The 18062-nt window shown below is 45.4% G+C and overlaps 1 protein-coding gene across 2 annotated transcripts in view; it reads left to right on the forward strand.

Moving 5' to 3' along the window:
• tbc1d32 (TBC1 domain family, member 32) overlaps window positions 1–15856 on the forward strand; it is a 25514-nt gene extending 9658 nt beyond the window's left edge. The window contains exons 22-34 of one of the 2 annotated variants that reach the window (XM_088285582.1): window positions 120–239; window positions 703–791; window positions 2867–2989; window positions 4568–4676; window positions 5306–5399; window positions 5480–5605; window positions 6872–6958; window positions 8994–9063; window positions 9417–9535; window positions 10217–10371; window positions 10688–10828; window positions 11509–11697; window positions 12612–15856. In XM_088285582.1, coding sequence (XP_088141708.1) covers window positions 120–239; window positions 703–791; window positions 2867–2989; window positions 4568–4676; window positions 5306–5399; window positions 5480–5605; window positions 6872–6958; window positions 8994–9063; window positions 9417–9535; window positions 10217–10371; window positions 10688–10828; window positions 11509–11697; window positions 12612–12752 — 1563 coding nt within the window. In that variant the 3' untranslated portion in view covers window positions 12753–15856. The remainder of the gene's footprint in view (window positions 1–119; window positions 240–702; window positions 792–2866; window positions 2990–4567; window positions 4677–5305; window positions 5400–5479; window positions 5606–6871; window positions 6959–8993; window positions 9064–9416; window positions 9536–10216; window positions 10372–10687; window positions 10829–11508; window positions 11698–12611) is intronic. The other variant, XM_088285583.1, reaches the window with a different exon arrangement.
• Window positions 15857–18062: the final 2206 nt, after the last annotated feature.

Consider the following 18062-nt stretch of genomic DNA (forward strand, 5'->3'; position numbering starts at 1 on the left):
TGCATACTAATCCAGTTTAAATGGTTCCGTGCTGCGGCTTGTTATTGACCTGCTTCGGATTTCTGCGCGTTCGTGTGTGTGTGCTCACTTTTTTTCTGCGTGTTTGTGTGTGTTTGCAGTCCTTCCTGACTTTGGTCAACTTGCTGTCGTCCTCTCAGTCCGTGTGGCAGCTGCTGCCTGGGCAACCTTTGGCCCATAAGAGTGAATACACGCTGAGGGAAGTGCCAACCTCTGTGCCTGTGAGTGGACTAGCACACACACACACATGCACACGCATACTTGTTTTGGGCCATCTTGTGGCATTTAAGTGCCAAGCAACTATGTTCAAGTGATTTCACGCACTTTATGTTGACAGGAGTATTGCTCTGGCGCCATCTTGTGGCTCTGTCGCAGAAACGCTTTACACAAGTAATCATGCCCCCGTTATATATTGTTTAGTGCAGTTTAACTGTATTTAAATTTGAAGTGCTACCCACTTTTATGTGCAATGTATTTTGACGTGTCCCTGTTACAAATTTCTTCTTCTTGCCTCTCTCGCTCATACTCGGGCACGCACATCCACGCCTTACAGTTGCTGACAGTTCCGCTTTCATCCATTTGAGGGCATGTTCGCACTTTTCTCAATAACTGGAATTGTGACACACACGCACACACACGTGCTGTAAATGTGTGACATTCACATCCTTGTGTTGTGCTCCACAGGACTTGATTGACAGACTGATTGCTGTGAATTCCGCCGCCAAGATTCGCTCGCTCTTCCACTACGAGCAGTCGCACACGTTCGGCCTCAGGTGAGAGCCGCGCATCACCGCGGCGGCAGCAGTTGAGTTGCGCAAACAAGCTCAATATTAATTGACGGCAACCTTGCGTTGAAGAAGCGCAGCATTCACTTCCTTTGGTAGAATGACGTGACTCTTGATTCTGTAAGTTGTTGCCATTTTCTCTTTCGAGAAAGAAATTGAATTCAAACAAGTTTTCTCGTGTGATTTATTCATTTTTTCCCTTCATTTCTCTCGGTCACATTAACTTTTTCTTTCATCAACTTCCACAGATATAAACGAAGTCGATATTTCCTCTCTGAAAAATTGCCGACGGTATTGTTCGCAAACGGGATCCTTAAAAATGTTAAATATTCAACAATTGAGCATAATAAATCGAGCTACCAAGCGTCATGTCAATTGGTCATTTCTGTCTGAAAGGAAGTGGAGAATAAAGCTGCTGTCGTATGGTTAACATGACATCTTTAGACGAAGTCTCGCCTAAGTTGCGCTTTGGTTGGTTTGACTTTTCAGCCCCTTTATTTATTTTTTGTTTTTTTTGTTTTGGGCCCATCTCGAGCTTGGCTGCTGTCTTTTTAATATGCTACTGTTGTGTTGAAACATCCCATAAAAGTAAGCCTCTCGACGAAGATGAAGAGCCCAAATGTCTTCTCCGGTTGCTGCCATGGCAACCGGCACTCGCCCGGGCCTGCATCGATTGCTGCGCCCTCCCCGCTGGTGATGGATTAATGCGCGGCAAGCGCGTGTGCGCTGGCGCAGAACGTAAATTTGCTATGGTTTTTTTTTTTTGCAATGCACATATGATTAGTGAAGATGAGGTAAGTCATTTAAAAGTAGAAAAAATTAAGGCCTACCAAGAAGTTGTCAACTTTTAATTTTTTGGGCAAAACTAAATTGCTGAGATCACAATCGGTCAAAACGTGAAGAAGGCTTGCGATGAGTCGAAAGTGGACTTTTAGTGACGTCTACGCTTGGGAAAGCAGCAGATGATTTGAAAAGTCCACGTGGGCGAGAGGACTTGCCAGCGAGGGGAAGCTTATCAGACAAGACGCTCACAGCTGAGCGTCTCCGAGCGTTGCTTTCAAAGCGGGCGAGAGAGGTCGTCCGGCCTGACAAGATGGCAGCCTCTCACTTGGTCGCTGTCAGAGCGGCTGAGAGTGCTTGTCCGTCAAACGTCTGTCTTGCACTATGGCAAATAGCGCCAACAGCATCCTGGACGCTTCAATAGGTACACAAGCTGTTCAGATGCTCTCTTGTTTAAAAAAATAAATAAATAAATCATACTTTTTGGCTCGTATATCCGTCAATGGCAGTGAATGTCTGTCGGTGGCAATAAAGCGCCATTAGGTCTGTTTTTCAGCTGCTGATGAGAAGAAAGGCAACAAAGAAAGACAATCCATTAGGCACGACGGTGTTTTGTCATTTTGATTTGGCGTGTTGACGGGTTTACGTGGAACGCAAACGTTGCCACCGTGCTGTGCGGTTTGAATCTGAATGGGATGTGGATGCCTTGTATTTTTAGTGTTGAGTTTTGTAAAGCAACAAAGCCCAAGCGTCGTCGTTATTCCGCAGCTTGTGCAGAGTCTCAGCAGAATGCTTAAGCTGGGCATCATTACCAGCATTTGAAAATGAACCATGAAGGCTTCTCGCGGGGATTCCCTCTCTCTCTTTTTTTCTTTTTTTTTTTTAAATACAAAGCTTGCGAGTGAAGCTGCCGGAGAAAATTGGCTTCACTAATCCGCTTCTCGTCGACATTCATGACTCGCCAGAAATCGACGGGGATTGTCGACGTGAATGCTACCCACTCTGACACTTAAGCGCAGTTTGAGTGACTTTGTGCTGTTGCTTTACCGTTCTTTCTCTCCGTGCCAGCACTTTTTCCGAGATTTGACTGTGACGTCATATTACGTGAGTTGCAAGATTCTTTTTGCGCACATGTCACTCAAAACATTTGTATCTCAAGTCATCTTTCCTCATTAAAATGAATGGAAATGCCATCAATCTGTTCCAGCCTGAATCCATGCCTGTGAATTTTGTTTTATTGTCTGGAAATGGTGTGAACTTCTTTGAATTTTTTGTCGTCGCAGACTGCTCAGCGTGTTGTGCTCCAGTCTGGACTCCTTCCTGCTGCTCGAGAGCCGCTACAATATCTGCGACGTGCTGCTGCAAAGCCAGAGAGACAACGTGGCCGAGCGGGACGGCGGCGACGGGTGAGGTGCTAACCTAGCGTGCGTATCCCGCTTGGTCAGATAGAAACAGAACGATAAATATTCGTCACTGGCTAGCGTTGGAGTGGAGTTGACGTCACGTTGTTCCTCACAATTAGTGTGAATCACAAAAAAAAAATTCCGATTCCACTCGTGTGTCCGCGTGAAAGGTTAAAGTCGGCAAGGGTCACGGCTAACCGCCGCAGCAGTCCCAGCGAAAATGCCAAACGCTCAGCGGGCTCGCCGCTCGCCTGCTGGAGGCTTTGTGAAACATTTGGAGGCTGCTGAGTCTGACGTTTTGATGTGCGCCAGTGCATTTTTACATTTATTTTTTTTCCTCCATTCACCTTGCTAATGCAGGACGTGACGTCTACTTGCCACACAAGCGACTGACGAAACCGAGAACAGCATGAAACATCCTCGTTGGCCGGGATGGTTTCTTTTTATTGGGGTGAATCATTTGCAAAAGTCATCGCAGTTTTTTCCCCTCAATGATGCAATTGCGATTTAAGGTGCAATTTTTTAATTCTCTTCTTCTGCACTTCTTAATCGCAGAATCTACAAACTATATAAGTAAATAAAAAAATAAAAATCAATCTCCGTTTGAAAGCTAGCACAATTCAACGTCAGCGTCAGCTCCATGCTCCTTGCAAGTGTGTTCATTTTGTATTTCCCCATTTAAGCGATATGCAAGCATTTGAAACACTTTGCAATTTTTTTTTATTTTTTTTTTACTCGCCCCTGTGATTTTTAAATTTTATTTTTTTTAAACCTAACCAGATTCGGGAAGGAGAAATTGTTTGCCTGCCTTGTCAGCGATAAGATCAAATAAAGCGGACAGGAAGTTGGAATATTCCGAGACCATCTGTCATGCTAATGACGAGTGCCGTAGCTGGCGCGTGCAAACTCGAAACGACGACTCATGTCAGTGCGTGGGCGACATGACAACTTGTTCATTTATCTGCCCGCCCCCGCCCCCCCCCCCCTTCCTCATCATCATCATCGTCTTTTTTTCCGCTGCTTTCTTCCCTCGCAGTGAAGCCGATTGCGACCGCCACAAATGCAGGTACATCTCGTGAGGCACCTTTCATTTGAGTGCATGTCGTGCGTTGAGCTTCTACGCATAATCGCTCGTGGCCCTTGTGAGCAGACTTTTTTTTTGTTTGCAAAGAACACGTCGTCTCCTCCTTATTGCCAATTTTCAAGTCCAAATTGCTTCACAGCTCGGAACGAAAGCATTTAGCGTATGGCCTTAAAAGGGCGGTCACATTGGAGAAATCACAGATCTGATGGGAAGCGTTAACGCTTCCCTCGCACCGTCTTAATGTCCGCGTTGATGCTTTTCATTCTCCGTTCAAAGTCTGTAATTGGACTTTTCACCGGTACCGTTTTTTTTTTTTTTGCTGTTAAAAACTTGGAATGGCCTCTAAAAGGTTCAGGAAAGGGAATAAAATGTGAGCTGGAAAACAGAAGAACAAAATACACGGCGGCTTAAGAAAAAATACGAGTCGAGCTCAAGACCCGACGTGGTTGAGAAGGAGGGGACGTCTCTTGTGAAATGTTGCGTTGTCTTCTTCGCAGGAGCATCATCTTGGACAACGTGTCGGTGGAGAGGAACCACGTTCTGGTTCGCGTCGCCGTTGTCGGAGGCCCGTCGGAGAGGCGACTCCCCCCACGGGTTTTGCTGCAGGTCAGACGCAAGTCAAATCGACTCCATAGGATCAGATGTTGACGTTCTTTTTTTTTTTTGTTTTATTACAAAGAACGCTTCATTGCGTGTTTGAGGCTGGCAAGATTGGGAATTGCTTATCAATTATTCACTTGTCGTTTGAACACAAAATGGGTTTTTGTTTTAAGGGAGGAGATGACGCATCTCTAAAAAGAATTTCACGGCTCTTCTGTTTATGCCTCCTGTTGGAAATTCAGCTGTCATTTTTGGTGTGAAGTTAAAAAAAACAAAAAAAAAAACGGCTCGCAACAAACACAATAAATGCAACACTGAATACAAAAAAGGCCGATGAAGGGAAAGAACGGCATGCAAATGTGCAGCAAGTCGACTTTGATGAACTTCCAACGCCGACTGCTCGACAATCACGCGCTCACCGATGGCCTCATCTGCAAGTCACTTTTAATGCACACTTCAAAACCACGAACAAAGAAATGTGCGACTGAATCTAGACCAAGACATCTGGGACTTGAGATCCACTCAAGACCAAGACCGAGGACTAAAACGAAAGAAAAAAAAAATCTCTGAGTTAAAAAGAGTCGAGTGGAGTCAGTTTTCCAAGCTCATGTTTTCTCTCCTCGTATCCGGCGCAGGGAGACGATCCTTACCCGTGGCCCATGATTTCGTCCTTCCCGCCTCCCTCCTGCTACACGTTGGACCCCCCCAGGATTCAACGGAACCCGCTGGGTGAGATTCCCCTTCGTGTGATTGGTGCCGGTCCGTCAACAAAGGCGGGGGTGTCACTTTCAACTGCTTTCGTTGGACAGAACCTGAGATGAGCGACTTCCTGGCGTCGCCTCAAACCGCAAAGACGCAAGACGGCTGGTTGGAGACGTGCCGCAGACTTTACCGCAAAGTTATGAAAGCCGGGCGCCATGGCTTGAGCGCCGCAGGTAAGACGGCGACCATAATGAGGCGTCCTTTAGAAATGAATCACGGTGCTTAAAATGATCATGTAGCCCCATAGGTGTCAAACTCTGGCCTGCGGGCCAAATTTGGCCTGGAGTATAATTATATTTGGCCCGCGAGGCTATACCAAATAATTATTCATATCATTTTACATTCTATATGATAAAAGTAACTTTCAAAATGATAATAGTCATTTTAAAACCACTTAAAATAAAAATTTTCAATCAAGAATTTCTATTGTTTTTAAAATATTAAATGCTGGCCCGCGGCTTTGTTCAAGTTGAACTTTTTGGCTCAGCGTGTATTTGAGTTTGACACCCCTGATGTCGCCGGAGGTGAGAGGCTCCATTTCAAAATCAAGATGCGAAGCGCTCACACGCACTCACTTGAAGCTTTTAAGAAGTCACGGTGGGTCCTTTCCAAATGTCACGCTTGCTCTCGACCGACTGTCGCCGTGACTCAGCGGGACGAAAGCAAGTCACGACGGAGGCGAGGCGAGGCGGCCGTCGTCCTGCCGCCGATGCGTTAAGTGTTCTGCCTTTCACAATCACGCCCGCTAAACTCCTCGTCGTGCTTTTTACGACGACCGTTTAAGGCCGACTGTGGCGGCGTGACGATATAGGAGCCTTATTTGAGTCGCTATTGAGCACGGCGTCTTTTAACAACACTTCATTGCAAGCAAATTGTCGCACTTACCCATAATGACTAATCAATTAAGCCGTTTCCTGGCACTTGCTCGCGTGTCGCCGATGCGGAGTCAACAATTAAATATCAGTTGGAACGGATTTGCAAATCCTGTAGTCAAAAAATGACTATTGAAACGCTCTCACATATATTCTGGAAATGTTCTCCCATGCTACTGAAATGTTTGATGAAATGACAAATCATTTCATTTTCATCATCTCAAGAAACTAGAAATCCAAATTTTATTGAGTAGAAATGAGGGAAAAATTGGTCTTGTGAAAAATATTTTATGGACGTGTTTAATGAATCCGCGGCCGTGAAATCTCTTATTACAAAAGCGAGTGGAAATGATTACAAAAATTATTTTTTTTTTTCTTAATTTAATACACCTTAGTGGACATTTCACACAAGCTTTTGCTTTTCCGCCTTATTAAAAATGATTGACGAGCAGCTTCATTGGAGGTTTTTATTTTCCAAGTGATGTCCAAATGAATCTCGGCTGTTTTCTTGCTTCTTGATGTCGTGGTCTCATTTTTGTGCGTGCGTGTGTTTGTTTTCCCGCGCAGTGCTGGCTGACCTTCTGGAGAAGGTTGTGTTCCATCTGTCCAAATGTTCCACGGAGCGCTTCTTCTCCCCGCCCGAGTCCAACAAAGGTCAGTGAGTGCGACGCGGCAACGCGCCGATTGGCCGAGCGCTTCTTCGCCTTCTTCTCGACAAGTCAGACGTGAGAAAGAAAGGTGGCTAAAGGGCAGCACGGCACGGCACACCTTTTGTTCTCCGGACGCCTTGTGCTCGTTCGCTGATGCTGTTGTGAGATGACAACCTTCGTAGCGTGGCGAGAAAACCACATTCGGTCGCCGAGAGGTGGAGCGCTGAGCCGGAAACTACCGAGTAGAAAGAAAAAGGACACAAACGCAAACACGTTATCACGAGCACTTTTACAACAATTGTGAATTTCAAATGAAAATTGGCCGAAAGCAAAGTTACAAAATGTGACGATTTGAGTTTTTTCGTCCGATATTTGATCTTCGTTGTGGTTGATTAACGAGTGAGGGCTGTTTACGAGCCGGCGGTTAAGCAACCTGATGATGATGATGATGATGGTGCAGCGCTAATTAGCGGATCTCCCAGGTCGAACGTGCGCGCTTACATTTCCCAACGGCGCCTTATGTGCTAATTGCGCATTTCTCACGTCGTCCACGCAATTTTCTCAAATGAAATTCCCGATCTCGAGCATCTGAGGACAACTTTGCGCTGAGCAGGCGAGCAACACAAATGGTCACGTCATTAGGTACACCTGCCTTGACCAATGCCAACAATTGTGCTTGAAGATGATAAAATGGGACTCGGTGAATATAAACTGTCCGCGTGAAGGGAGACAAACCATAAAAAAATGGTTCCCGTCCATACAGGAGTAAATTGGATAGTAAATGAGATGAATTACAACAATCAATAAATCAGATTATTAATGATTCGCAAATGCATTTTTCACGCTGAGCCTTTTTTAATTGGGAACCTCAGGAAGCTGTCGGCCCCGGAAATAATAAACGAGCGCCTCGGCCGGCGCGCGACCTATCGGATTATCGACACTTTTGCTAATTGATGAAGTCATCTGCCACGCGTCTAATACGAGAAGGTTGACTCCTCCTTTTTCGTGGCGCCTTTAAAAATACTCTTCTATTCTTATCTCTAAAAAAAATCCTGTAAATATTTTTCATCATCTTTGCTTACTAATAAACACTTGGACACTCTTGCTTTAGACGCACACTTTGAAATACGCGCTCTGGCCTAAATTCTTCTAATCAACCCGTGCAAATAACCGCAGAGGAGGTCAGAAAACAAATGGGCCGCATGTGTGTGTGTGTGTGTTGGCTGCGAGCCCAGCGCCTCAGCCCTACTCGAGCGCTCTCATTGTGTGCCGAGAGCAGACTCATTTGGCGAGCATTAACCTCTGTCACGTCAGCCCTCCTCGCCGTCCGTGCTCTCGGAGGCGGACGCTTCTTTTTGAAAATGGGCCGACAAACCGGAGCAGCTTTGATGTGGCGTCTTGGCGGCAACAGCTCGGGAAGTCCGCTCCACGGCGAACCCGATTTCAGTGAGAACACCCGTTCATTGAATGTGGTCGATATTTTGTCCCGTAGATTCGTGTTCTCTGCATGGCCAACATTGTACTTGTCAAGAATTTGACACAGGGTAGCATATGAAACCGACTGAACAAAAAGGGGTCCGAGGATGACCCTTGAGGGACTCCACATGTCACGCCCGTTCAGTCAGATTCAAAATAACTCCTTTCCTCCATGTAGGACTCCCCCATTTAGTCCTCGCCAAGTTTTCAACCTGTTCAACAGGTTGAAATTTTTATTTTATGATCTACTCAGTAGAGATTGTTTACATTCTAAGCAATCTGTCGTGTGTGTCTTACATCATGCGGAGTGAAACATCATGTTGTCATTTGCTGTGAAGCACGACTATAATCATAACAATATCGGTAAAAATAAATCAATAATTTTTTTCCACACCAGCAGGACAGCACCAAGACATTTTTCACCCTAAAATGTCATCCCGATTGCCTTTACAGGAGGAGCTCTCTTTGTACTCGATGCGATTTTATGGACGATGCCAGTTAGCGTCGCTCGGTTAATGCAGATCGGACGGATTGCGTCACGTTTATTTCCGTTGTGCTTACAGCACAGGAGGCGAGTGCGGACGCTTTGCCGTTGTCATCCGTGGAAACGCTCGGCATGGACGTCTGCCTGAGGTATGTTGACCATTTTTTGCGTTTGTAAATACATTTCCAGGCGTCACTTTAATGAAGCAACATATCGAGTTAACGTTTATCTTTTCCACACGAGAAAAACTGCAGCATATTCAAGATCCCATCCGGTGAATTTTGTCCCTATTTAGGAATCAATCGAAACAGCGTCAGGCAAGCCCAAAATAGATAATGAGGCCACAGCGCACGCCACGTTGCCTCGAAGAAGGAAAAAAAAAAACGCGCAAACGCTGAAATGTTGTGTTTATTGCAAACGCCGCCGCCTCGTCGACGTTCCCACCCCGTATTTTGTTTCGATGATCGCTGATTTATGCTGCATATTTATTTTTCTCCTCCAGATACGGCCTCGCCCTCAAACTGCTGCGCCGAGAAGACGTGGCGAGCCACCTGACGCTCCTCATGAAGCACGTCAAGCATTTCCTGTCCCGGCGGAGGCTTGCGACGTCCTCGCCACTGCGTATCCTTTCACAATTGGGAGTTGAAAGTAAAAAAAAAAAAAAAAAAAAAAGGTTACCGCTGGCTTTCATCTCCGGTCAAAAACGTGAGTTTAATTTATTAATTATGGATTTGGATTTGAAATGAGACTCTCCAGTTTGGTTTAGGATTGGACATCTGCGTTTGACTTGAGAAGCGTTTCAACAAATTGTTTTGAGGCTTTTGTACGATTGAGATTCCCGAATGAAAGAGGCCGTCCTGTTATTTTATTGTATTTTTTTTGACGCGCATTGTAGATTGATGAGGCAGTCCGTCACCGTCAAAAGTGCTCCTTAGCCGTTTGTTATTTGCCGCTGAGCCGCCAAACAAATCACCACTTTTGTATTATTTGGCAGTCAAAAATGAACCGAACTCAAAAACAGCCCCAAGATGCCCACATTGAAGTCAACTTCGTGATCGGATTTGCACTTTGGCTCCTCGACGTACATTCAAAGTCTGTTTTCACCTTTCACATTCGGACTCGCCGCTGGATGAATTGTTTCAAAATATTCAGAAGACAAAATCATGCCTGTTAATTTGATTTATTAATTTTCATGTATTCAAAGACGTCGCAGTCAACTGATTGAGCATTTCGAACGACGCATTTGCTTCTGCAATAAGAAGAATCCGACTAATAATACGAATCCTTGAGTCAGCACGTCAGTCATTGGTCAGGACGAATATCCGGGCCACGACTGGCTGACGTCGACGGTGTTCCTGATGATGTGTGGCGACTGGCAGCGATGTCGGAGAGTTCTGCAACAACTTTCCTGCCTGCTCACTGCTGCCTTCATTTGGCCGGCCAGCGCGCACGCGTCGGTGAGGACGCGTTTTCAGATTCTCGCAAAGTGTCGTTCCTGCACAAGCGAGCAACTGCCAATGAAGAGGAAAAAAGATTTTGGACTGCCAATTTGAACATACATGAAGGCTAAATGCAAAAAAAGGCACATTATGCAAGTCATATTTTTGAACAATATTGTAGTCATATGTTCATGAATTAAAGTAAAATTTTTTTTTTTTAGCATTTAATCGAGCGTTCTTTCATCGGTGGTTCGACGCTTCCCGTACGTTCCAGACCGACCTGCGAATGCTGTAAATCCGGTCGTGGCGTAAACGTGACTTTTGGTGGCCGCAGGTGGACGTTCCGGTGAGAGTGGCTGCGTCAGGAATGCCGCCGCTGTACTGGAGCTCGGCTCACTACGTGGAGATGCTGCTGAGGGAGCAACTCCCTCTGGTGCACGCCGCCTTCAAGATGTCCGGTTTCACCCCTTCCCAGGTCACGACCTTTACGTGCGATCACGTCCCCCCCCCTCTCTCCGTCGTCTCCTCACGTGACAATTCACCACCTCCGACTCCAAAGCGGGCAACTTAACATTCAGCTCGCCTTCCTGCTCTTCAAGCCCCGCTGGGTGCTTCTCCGCCTTCAAACACTCCCACGCACCTGAGGAGGCGTGCGTGCGAGGAGGAGCTTTGTAGCAGTTAGACTTACAAGGCTGGCGTTAGGCGAGAGCCGAGCCCCCGCCAAGCGTCAAAGTCGGCCTTCAAGTCCCATTTATTGTTTCCCAACAAAGGTTTGAGTTTCGAGCCTTGCTTAGGTTTGAAATGAACGAGCGGATGTGCTCGGTGAATGCAAATAAACAACAAGCGCGCGTCCACTCGTCTCCACGTCCCGTAATCCCTCTTCAATATTCAACACCGCCGCTGGCCAGTCGAGCCTCCTTCCTCGTTCTCTCCAAATGCTTTTGAGTCAGCGCAATCTTAAATTACAGAGCAGATGTGTGTGTGTGTGTGTGATGTTTTTACTTGCGCGCCAATGAAAAGTTGTTAAGCTTCTGTCCTCAAAATGACTCAACTCAGGCAACAAAAGTGAGCGCACCCCGAAGTCAAACTGCCCATTTGGTCATTGTAATGTCTCCCGATCTGCGAATGGTCACCAAACGACTTCTTTCCGCACAGATATGCATCCACTGGCTGACTCAGTGCTTCTGGAACTTTCTGGACTGGCCTGAGATCTGCCACTACGTTTGCATCTGCGCGCTGATGGGAGCCGACTACCAGGTGTACGCCTGCTTGGCCGTCCTCAAGCATCTGCAGCCGCTTCTGCTGCAGCAAACGCAAGCCCGACACTTGCAGGTTTTCCTCAAGGTGAGCCGCCAGGACCAAGAACTCTTTGAGGTCTCCGGAGGTACAAAGTCATCCAGTTTGGCCATATTTTGTAATGTGCTACGTGTTGAGACTTTCCTTTTTTTGGATTTGCGTCTTCCAGCCCGCAATGACTCTCATTAAGCGTCTTGGCTTTTTTGTCGTCATCGTTTTATGTTCACGCCGCCCGTCTTCCGCCGCCCACTTCCTGTGAATAAAAGAGCAGTTTGCCAGGCTTTATCACAGGACGTTGGCCTAATGAGCGCCAGCATCAGATACGGCTGCTGAGTTAGACGAAGCGCGCATGCATGTGCGCGTGCGCGCGCGCACATTTAAGCGTGTGTGTTGTAGACTTTTACACGGTCTTATCCTGAATTGAACCATTAAGTTTTAGATATTGCCATTCTGTCTCTGCCGGCCTCATCATTTATGTCTGTGGGAACAATGTGAAGGGCACATTTTTACACACACACACACACACGCACGTCTCACTAGGAGTAATATCTATATTTCATCCAAATTAAAAATTTAAAAGGCAGACATCGTGTTGGAGTTGTTGTAAGTCTGCGAGGAGGAACTTAAGCGCCCAAATGCTCGCTAACCACGGTGGGACGTGCATATACTTAGCTGTGGGGCGCACTCGCACCGCTGCGCCGCTTTGGGAAGGATGTTACGCAGCTGTGGGATGTACGTGCACTCGTTTGTACACACAGCTGTGACGCATACGCTCGCGTTCAAAAGCTGAGCAGTGGGAGGAAAGTTTTTAATTCTTGTCATAATATTCGTTGCTTTGCGTTGCAGTACAGCGGATATAATAAGTTTACACACCCCTGTTGAATTTTTACAGAAAAATGATTTCATTTTCAAAGCATGTTTTTTTTTTTCCGAGAAAATCAACGTCAACTTTGTCGTTGCAGGAGGAAGCCATCCAGGGCTTCCGCTTTTGTGACTACCTGGACTTCATGGAGCGCCTGGAAAGCCGCCACCGGAACCTCGTGCTCAGTGACATGAAAAGCATCGGCGACCCAGACCAGGAAATGCAGAACGAGAAATGCTAAAGCAAGTAGCATTTCGCCGCCTTCGCTTCCGGACATAAAAAGTTGGAAGGAAGTCGGTCGGGATGCTTCTGGCCTCCCTTGCAGTCCCCGGAGCCAAGAACCTTCGCAAGTCCGACAGATTCTGAGCGACGACTGCACCTGCTGTCAGGCCAGCAAAAACACCTTCCATTACACGCCGTCACCCCAGAATCACGTTTAATAGATTTGTTCTCAAGCGACGATAAACGCTTAATAATGCATAAAAACAGAACATGACGTGCAGACAGACCAATAATATTGATTTGCGTAAGAAAAACAAAAATGACGTTGACCATATTTGGACATGCGCCCGACAGCGACGATACGTAGCCTGGTTGGTCTTGTAAAATGAATACCGATTCCGGCTCCAAGTTTGCAAGCGTTCCGCTTCTTCTACCAAGAACCTTAAAGGCAGACTTTTTGAATGTCGTCCTCGCATTCGTGTCCCATTAATGCCAGCCCACGTGAAGACATGGCAGCCGCTCGTGATGAAAGATGCATGAGGACGCTTGCATCACGGCGGTAAAATCTCATCAGTAAGCACCCCGTCCCCTCGGCCAGATGATGTCTCGCATGCCCGGCGCCGCCTGTCGGGAATCCCAAATGAGATGGCCGTGTCGCAGCACCTCTTCGTCCGGGTCTCCTCAGCTTGCGGCCGGGTGGGGCTTGAGGATTGGTCGCGGGAGGGAAATTTTAAAAAAGAAAATCGGCATGCAAATGTCAGACATGCGAACAAACAAAAAAAAAAACAATTTGCAAGCCGACGTCAGGCTGACTTGACGCTGGCTGCTAATGGCTTGACAAAAAGAAAAAAAACATACTTTTTATTCTTTGTTTTTTTTACATTTCATTTTTTTCCCCTCACAGCCGCCGTGAATAAGATGCACGCGCTGTGCTTTATATTAACGCTAATGTATGCACGCTGGGAGCCTCTCCAAGAAAAAAAAACAACACAATTTTTCTTTTTTTTTGCTTGCTTGGAAATGACAAAACCTGCCAGCAGGAGCAAAAAGTCTCGCAATACCGATGCAAAAAAAAAAAAAATCAATAAGAAGGCTGCCGTCGTCAATTGTTGTTGAAAAAAAGATCAAAATGGAGGAGAAAATGTCATTTCAAATATCCGATTTAATCGTTGCTGTTTAATGAGTACAGTGGGAACAAGTCCAATAATTTGAATAGTTAGACAAATCGTCAAAATGTTGCAAGGATAAAATTGATTGGTGGTCGAACGAATGAACGTATATTCAGTCGTAGACGTCATTGATTATGGGACAACAATTTAGATCGGCAATTGTGTTCAGCCGTTACATTTGCATGTCCATGGCCCACAATTGTATGTTGATGCTCATATCCGACATTTGTCAACAATTTGGAAGCCGCCCAGTTTGTCTTTCCAGTCGCCATGTTGTCGTTTGCCGCATATGGCAAATGTGTTCTGGTTCTGGTTTGGAGTGTGACCCACATTCTCGGGACGTTTCCCGGGGTTTCGAGCAAGCTGTGGACGGCGAGCGAGGTGACATCCGAACACCAATTTTCTTGAAACTTTTTTTCTCCTCCCAACCCGACACTTCACTGACGCTGCACCAGCTGACGCACTCCGGGGGGACGGCTAACCTTTGTGAGACGAGGATCTCTTTTATGAGGGGAGACAGTCTTGTGTGTGTCACTGACTTGGCTGTCAGTGTGGCTGGGTGAGCTTTCAACTGAGTCACAAACTCGCTGCTTTGCTCCACATTGAGGGACTCCATATAAAGCTCGTTCTACATTTAGTCCAGAATCCTGATATCCAGCGTACGGGACATATGCTAGGACGCTATCTTCACTAGTGAGGTGATTCAGCACACTAGTACAAAGGGCTAATTTAATTTGCATTAGCATCTCGAGTCAGGTGGGATTTATTTTCTTTTTTTTCTCTTTGCATTAGCAGACCACCGAGAGCATTTTTTAGCATGAGCACCCCAAGTCGACAAGTGCCATTTTTTTTTTTTTAAGCATTAGCATTCCAAAGACCACCGACGACATTTTTAACGCTAGCGTCTTAATTCCATAGAGGGCATTTTATCGCATTGATATTCCAACGACCACTAACAGCGTTTTTAGCATTAGCATCTCAAGTCCATTTTTTTTTTCCAGCATTATCATTCAGAAGACCATTGTCTTTAGTATTAGCATTCCGACTGCGCAAACATTTTTCTGCTTGAGGTTTCCAAATATGCACACGCTGGTGTTTTTTTTTACTTTTGGCATTTGCATTTTAAGTCGAATAGGATGAAGAGGTTTTCATTGTTGTATGTTTCGCCTTAACAATATGTTGACATAAATATATCACGTTAACATACAATTGTTGTCCATAAACATGCGACAGTTGTCCACACTTGTATTTTTATGGCCCTGAGTTTTATGTTTTGTGCTATCGTGCATGTTGCATGTTTATGATCGGCAGTTGTCAGTTTACGGTCATTAGTTGTCAATTTTTTATGTGTTATTTATTCCACCTGCTTGCGCCGCATTTTTATTTTGGCATCGGCGCTGACATGGAGCGACTTGTTAATGGTGACGTCGTGCGCTGTTTATTTCAATTAGCATCCCAAAGCTCGTTAGCGGCTGCGGGTGGGCTGGCTTGACCTCGCTAAAGTTTACGCTTTAGCGTTGATGGCGCTTAATGGCGGCCTTTTTTTTTTTTTTTTTAATATATAAAGAGCGTCGTGCTGCTGTTGTTGTTAATGACGACCCATTTTAAGGCAACCGCGGTCGGGTAATTGTTGCCAATTAGCGTGATGAGGAGGCCACGAGGTGTCGATGTGAAGTCGGAGAAGCGCTTATCTTCAAGCTTTTTTTTAAAATTTATTTATTTTGTATTTATGCCGCACACGCTTGTAACTGATATTTACAAAACAGGACAGGCTGCTTTGGAAGTGCCTCATTGCACGAGGTTATATTTGTGCTCTTCTGATCAGCAGTTCCGTTTTTTTTTTTCAAATGTTTTGAGTCAACAATTGTTTTGAAATTTTCTTTCTCAACAATTGTGTACTGTATCCCTGTGTCTTCTCCTGTTCCTCTCAAGGAATAAATGACAAAAACAATCATCTTTGTCATGCAGTGTTGCCTGTTTATCTTCTTTTTTTTTTTTTTTTTCTATTTGGGTATCTTCTGTTTTGGAAAATCTATTGTTCTCCATCCTTTCTTTCCGCTTGAGCTTTTTTTTTTTTTTTCTTCCCCCAGCCTCATCTCCATTCGACATGCAAGCGGAACGCCTCTGTGCTTCGGGGACGCCTCCATTAGCATTTCCATTTGCCGCGGTCAATATTTCCCACCGTGGAGCTTATTGTTCTGGTGTGCGTGGAAATGGGATGACGCTGGAGTTAGCTGCTGAAAACCGTGCGGGAAAAGGTCACGACGTCGTTAATAAAGATGCTGGGAAATTTGTGTCGACGCTTGGATGGGATTCATTTTGGATGACGGAAGTTATCCACCTGCTCTCCCGCTCTGTTTTTCTCAAATAACCTCTTCTCCCCGCAGACTTGTTTAATGAAAATCCGCCGTTGTTTTGACACATTCTTCGCAAGCCGACTTGCATTTGTCTTCGGATTTGTGAGGCCTGAGTCCAAATCCCCCCATGTTTATGATTTTTAATTGTAGCTTCAAAGTCAACGAAAAAAAATGGAAAAAAATTCATCTTCATAAATTGATGAAGCAGCATGTGGCTCATTGCCCAAGGTTAGTTTTGCACTCCCTGGTTTCCCGCTTACGAGAATTATTTTCAGGAAGTCCAGGAAACTTTGCTGGACTTCCTTTCCTGCTTCGCGACCGATATTTCACGTTTATTTTATTTATTTATTTTTTTTATCTCAGGAAAAGGCGAAAAAGATTTGATTCAAGAGCTCGGATGAAGCCACGTCGCTTCCTGACATCCAGCTGCTCTCGTCCCGGTCCAGTGAAGGACAGAATTGAAATGGTGAGGCAGCAAGAACGCACGTGCACGCGCACACACAGGTGTTTTTTTTTTTCTTAAAATCAAAAACCTTCACCAAGGGCAAGCACCTTTCTTTGTTTGATTTTTTTTCTTTAAAAACTTAAATTATTCAAAAATAATAAAATACTGAAGATGAGTTACTCCTATTTCTTTTTCACATTTACCAATTTAAAAAAATTATATAAAACATCTCTTGCACGGTCAAATATTGAGAAGCATTCATTAAAAAAAAAATCCAAATTAAATTCAAGCTTCTGACTATGTTGCTGAAAAAAAAGATAAAATGTGTTTTCCTCCACTGTGAGATGAGCTCTCATGGCCGTGTGACCCCTTTCTGGGATGAACCTGCTCGCCGGAGAGACGGGTTCAGGCGGCGGGTCACTCCGATCCATATCATTTTAGTGCTGACTTTTTTTTTTTTTCATCTCTGCCAACAGATGCTCTTGAGGCAGGAAGACGTCGCAGGAAGTGCAAGGCCCCGCGGCTGATAAGACATGGAGTGGGTGGCGGCAGTATGTGGCGTGTCGCTTGTTCCGCTCGGGGAAAAGGTCAGCAGCAAACCAAGCGTGGTTATCTGAGCAGCAACTTGACTTCAAGTCCAGAATAACTTGTAGCGAGGCCACAAGTAGCTCGGGCCACACATCAAAACGTGATATTTGGCCACAGAAATTGACAAAAATTAGATTAGAGATGGGATTTTTGCAACCCCAAAAACTAAATATTGTGCTGAAGAACTGGCCCCTGTCCCAGGGTGTCCCGCAGGGCTCAGTGCTTGGTCCCCTTTTCATGCACAATCAAAATCAAAATGCTCGGCCACCAGAGAACATTTCACCACGAGACCTTTGGCTTTAATATTCTAGTCTCTCATGGACGTAAATTCTGCATTTTATCATTCAAACATTTTTTTGATTCATCTTTTTTTTGTTTTGTTTTGGTTTTATTTTATTTCATGTGCAGCCGGGACCAAACCAATGGGAAGGAAAATGTCAGGACAATGTCAGGCTAATCTTGCCGTGGAATGTCAGCACTCTGGAGAATACGCGTACGTACGCACACGCACATGCACACGCACACGCTGCACGTCCGACTGACAAGCTGGATTTATGTTGCCCCTCGGGAATGATTCTGAGCGAAGCTTCTCACAGTCTCTTCATAAGGTCGCGTTTGAATGTCACTAATTGACTGCTGCGCAAAGTGGACGCTGGATTGTGTGTGTGTGTGTGTCACATATCCAAGTTTAAATTTGGATCGTGACCACCCACTCAAATCGTTGACAATCCTGAATCTCCTTTGAAAATCGGTTGCTAACCAAAACAGCA

This window comes from Idiotropiscis lumnitzeri, chromosome 21 (genome assembly GCF_059441095.1).
Source record: "Idiotropiscis lumnitzeri isolate Australia: NSW breed Sydney's pygmy pipehorse chromosome 21, RoL_Ilum_1.0, whole genome shotgun sequence".
Taxonomy (NCBI): Eukaryota; Metazoa; Chordata; class Actinopteri; order Syngnathiformes; family Syngnathidae; genus Idiotropiscis; species Idiotropiscis lumnitzeri.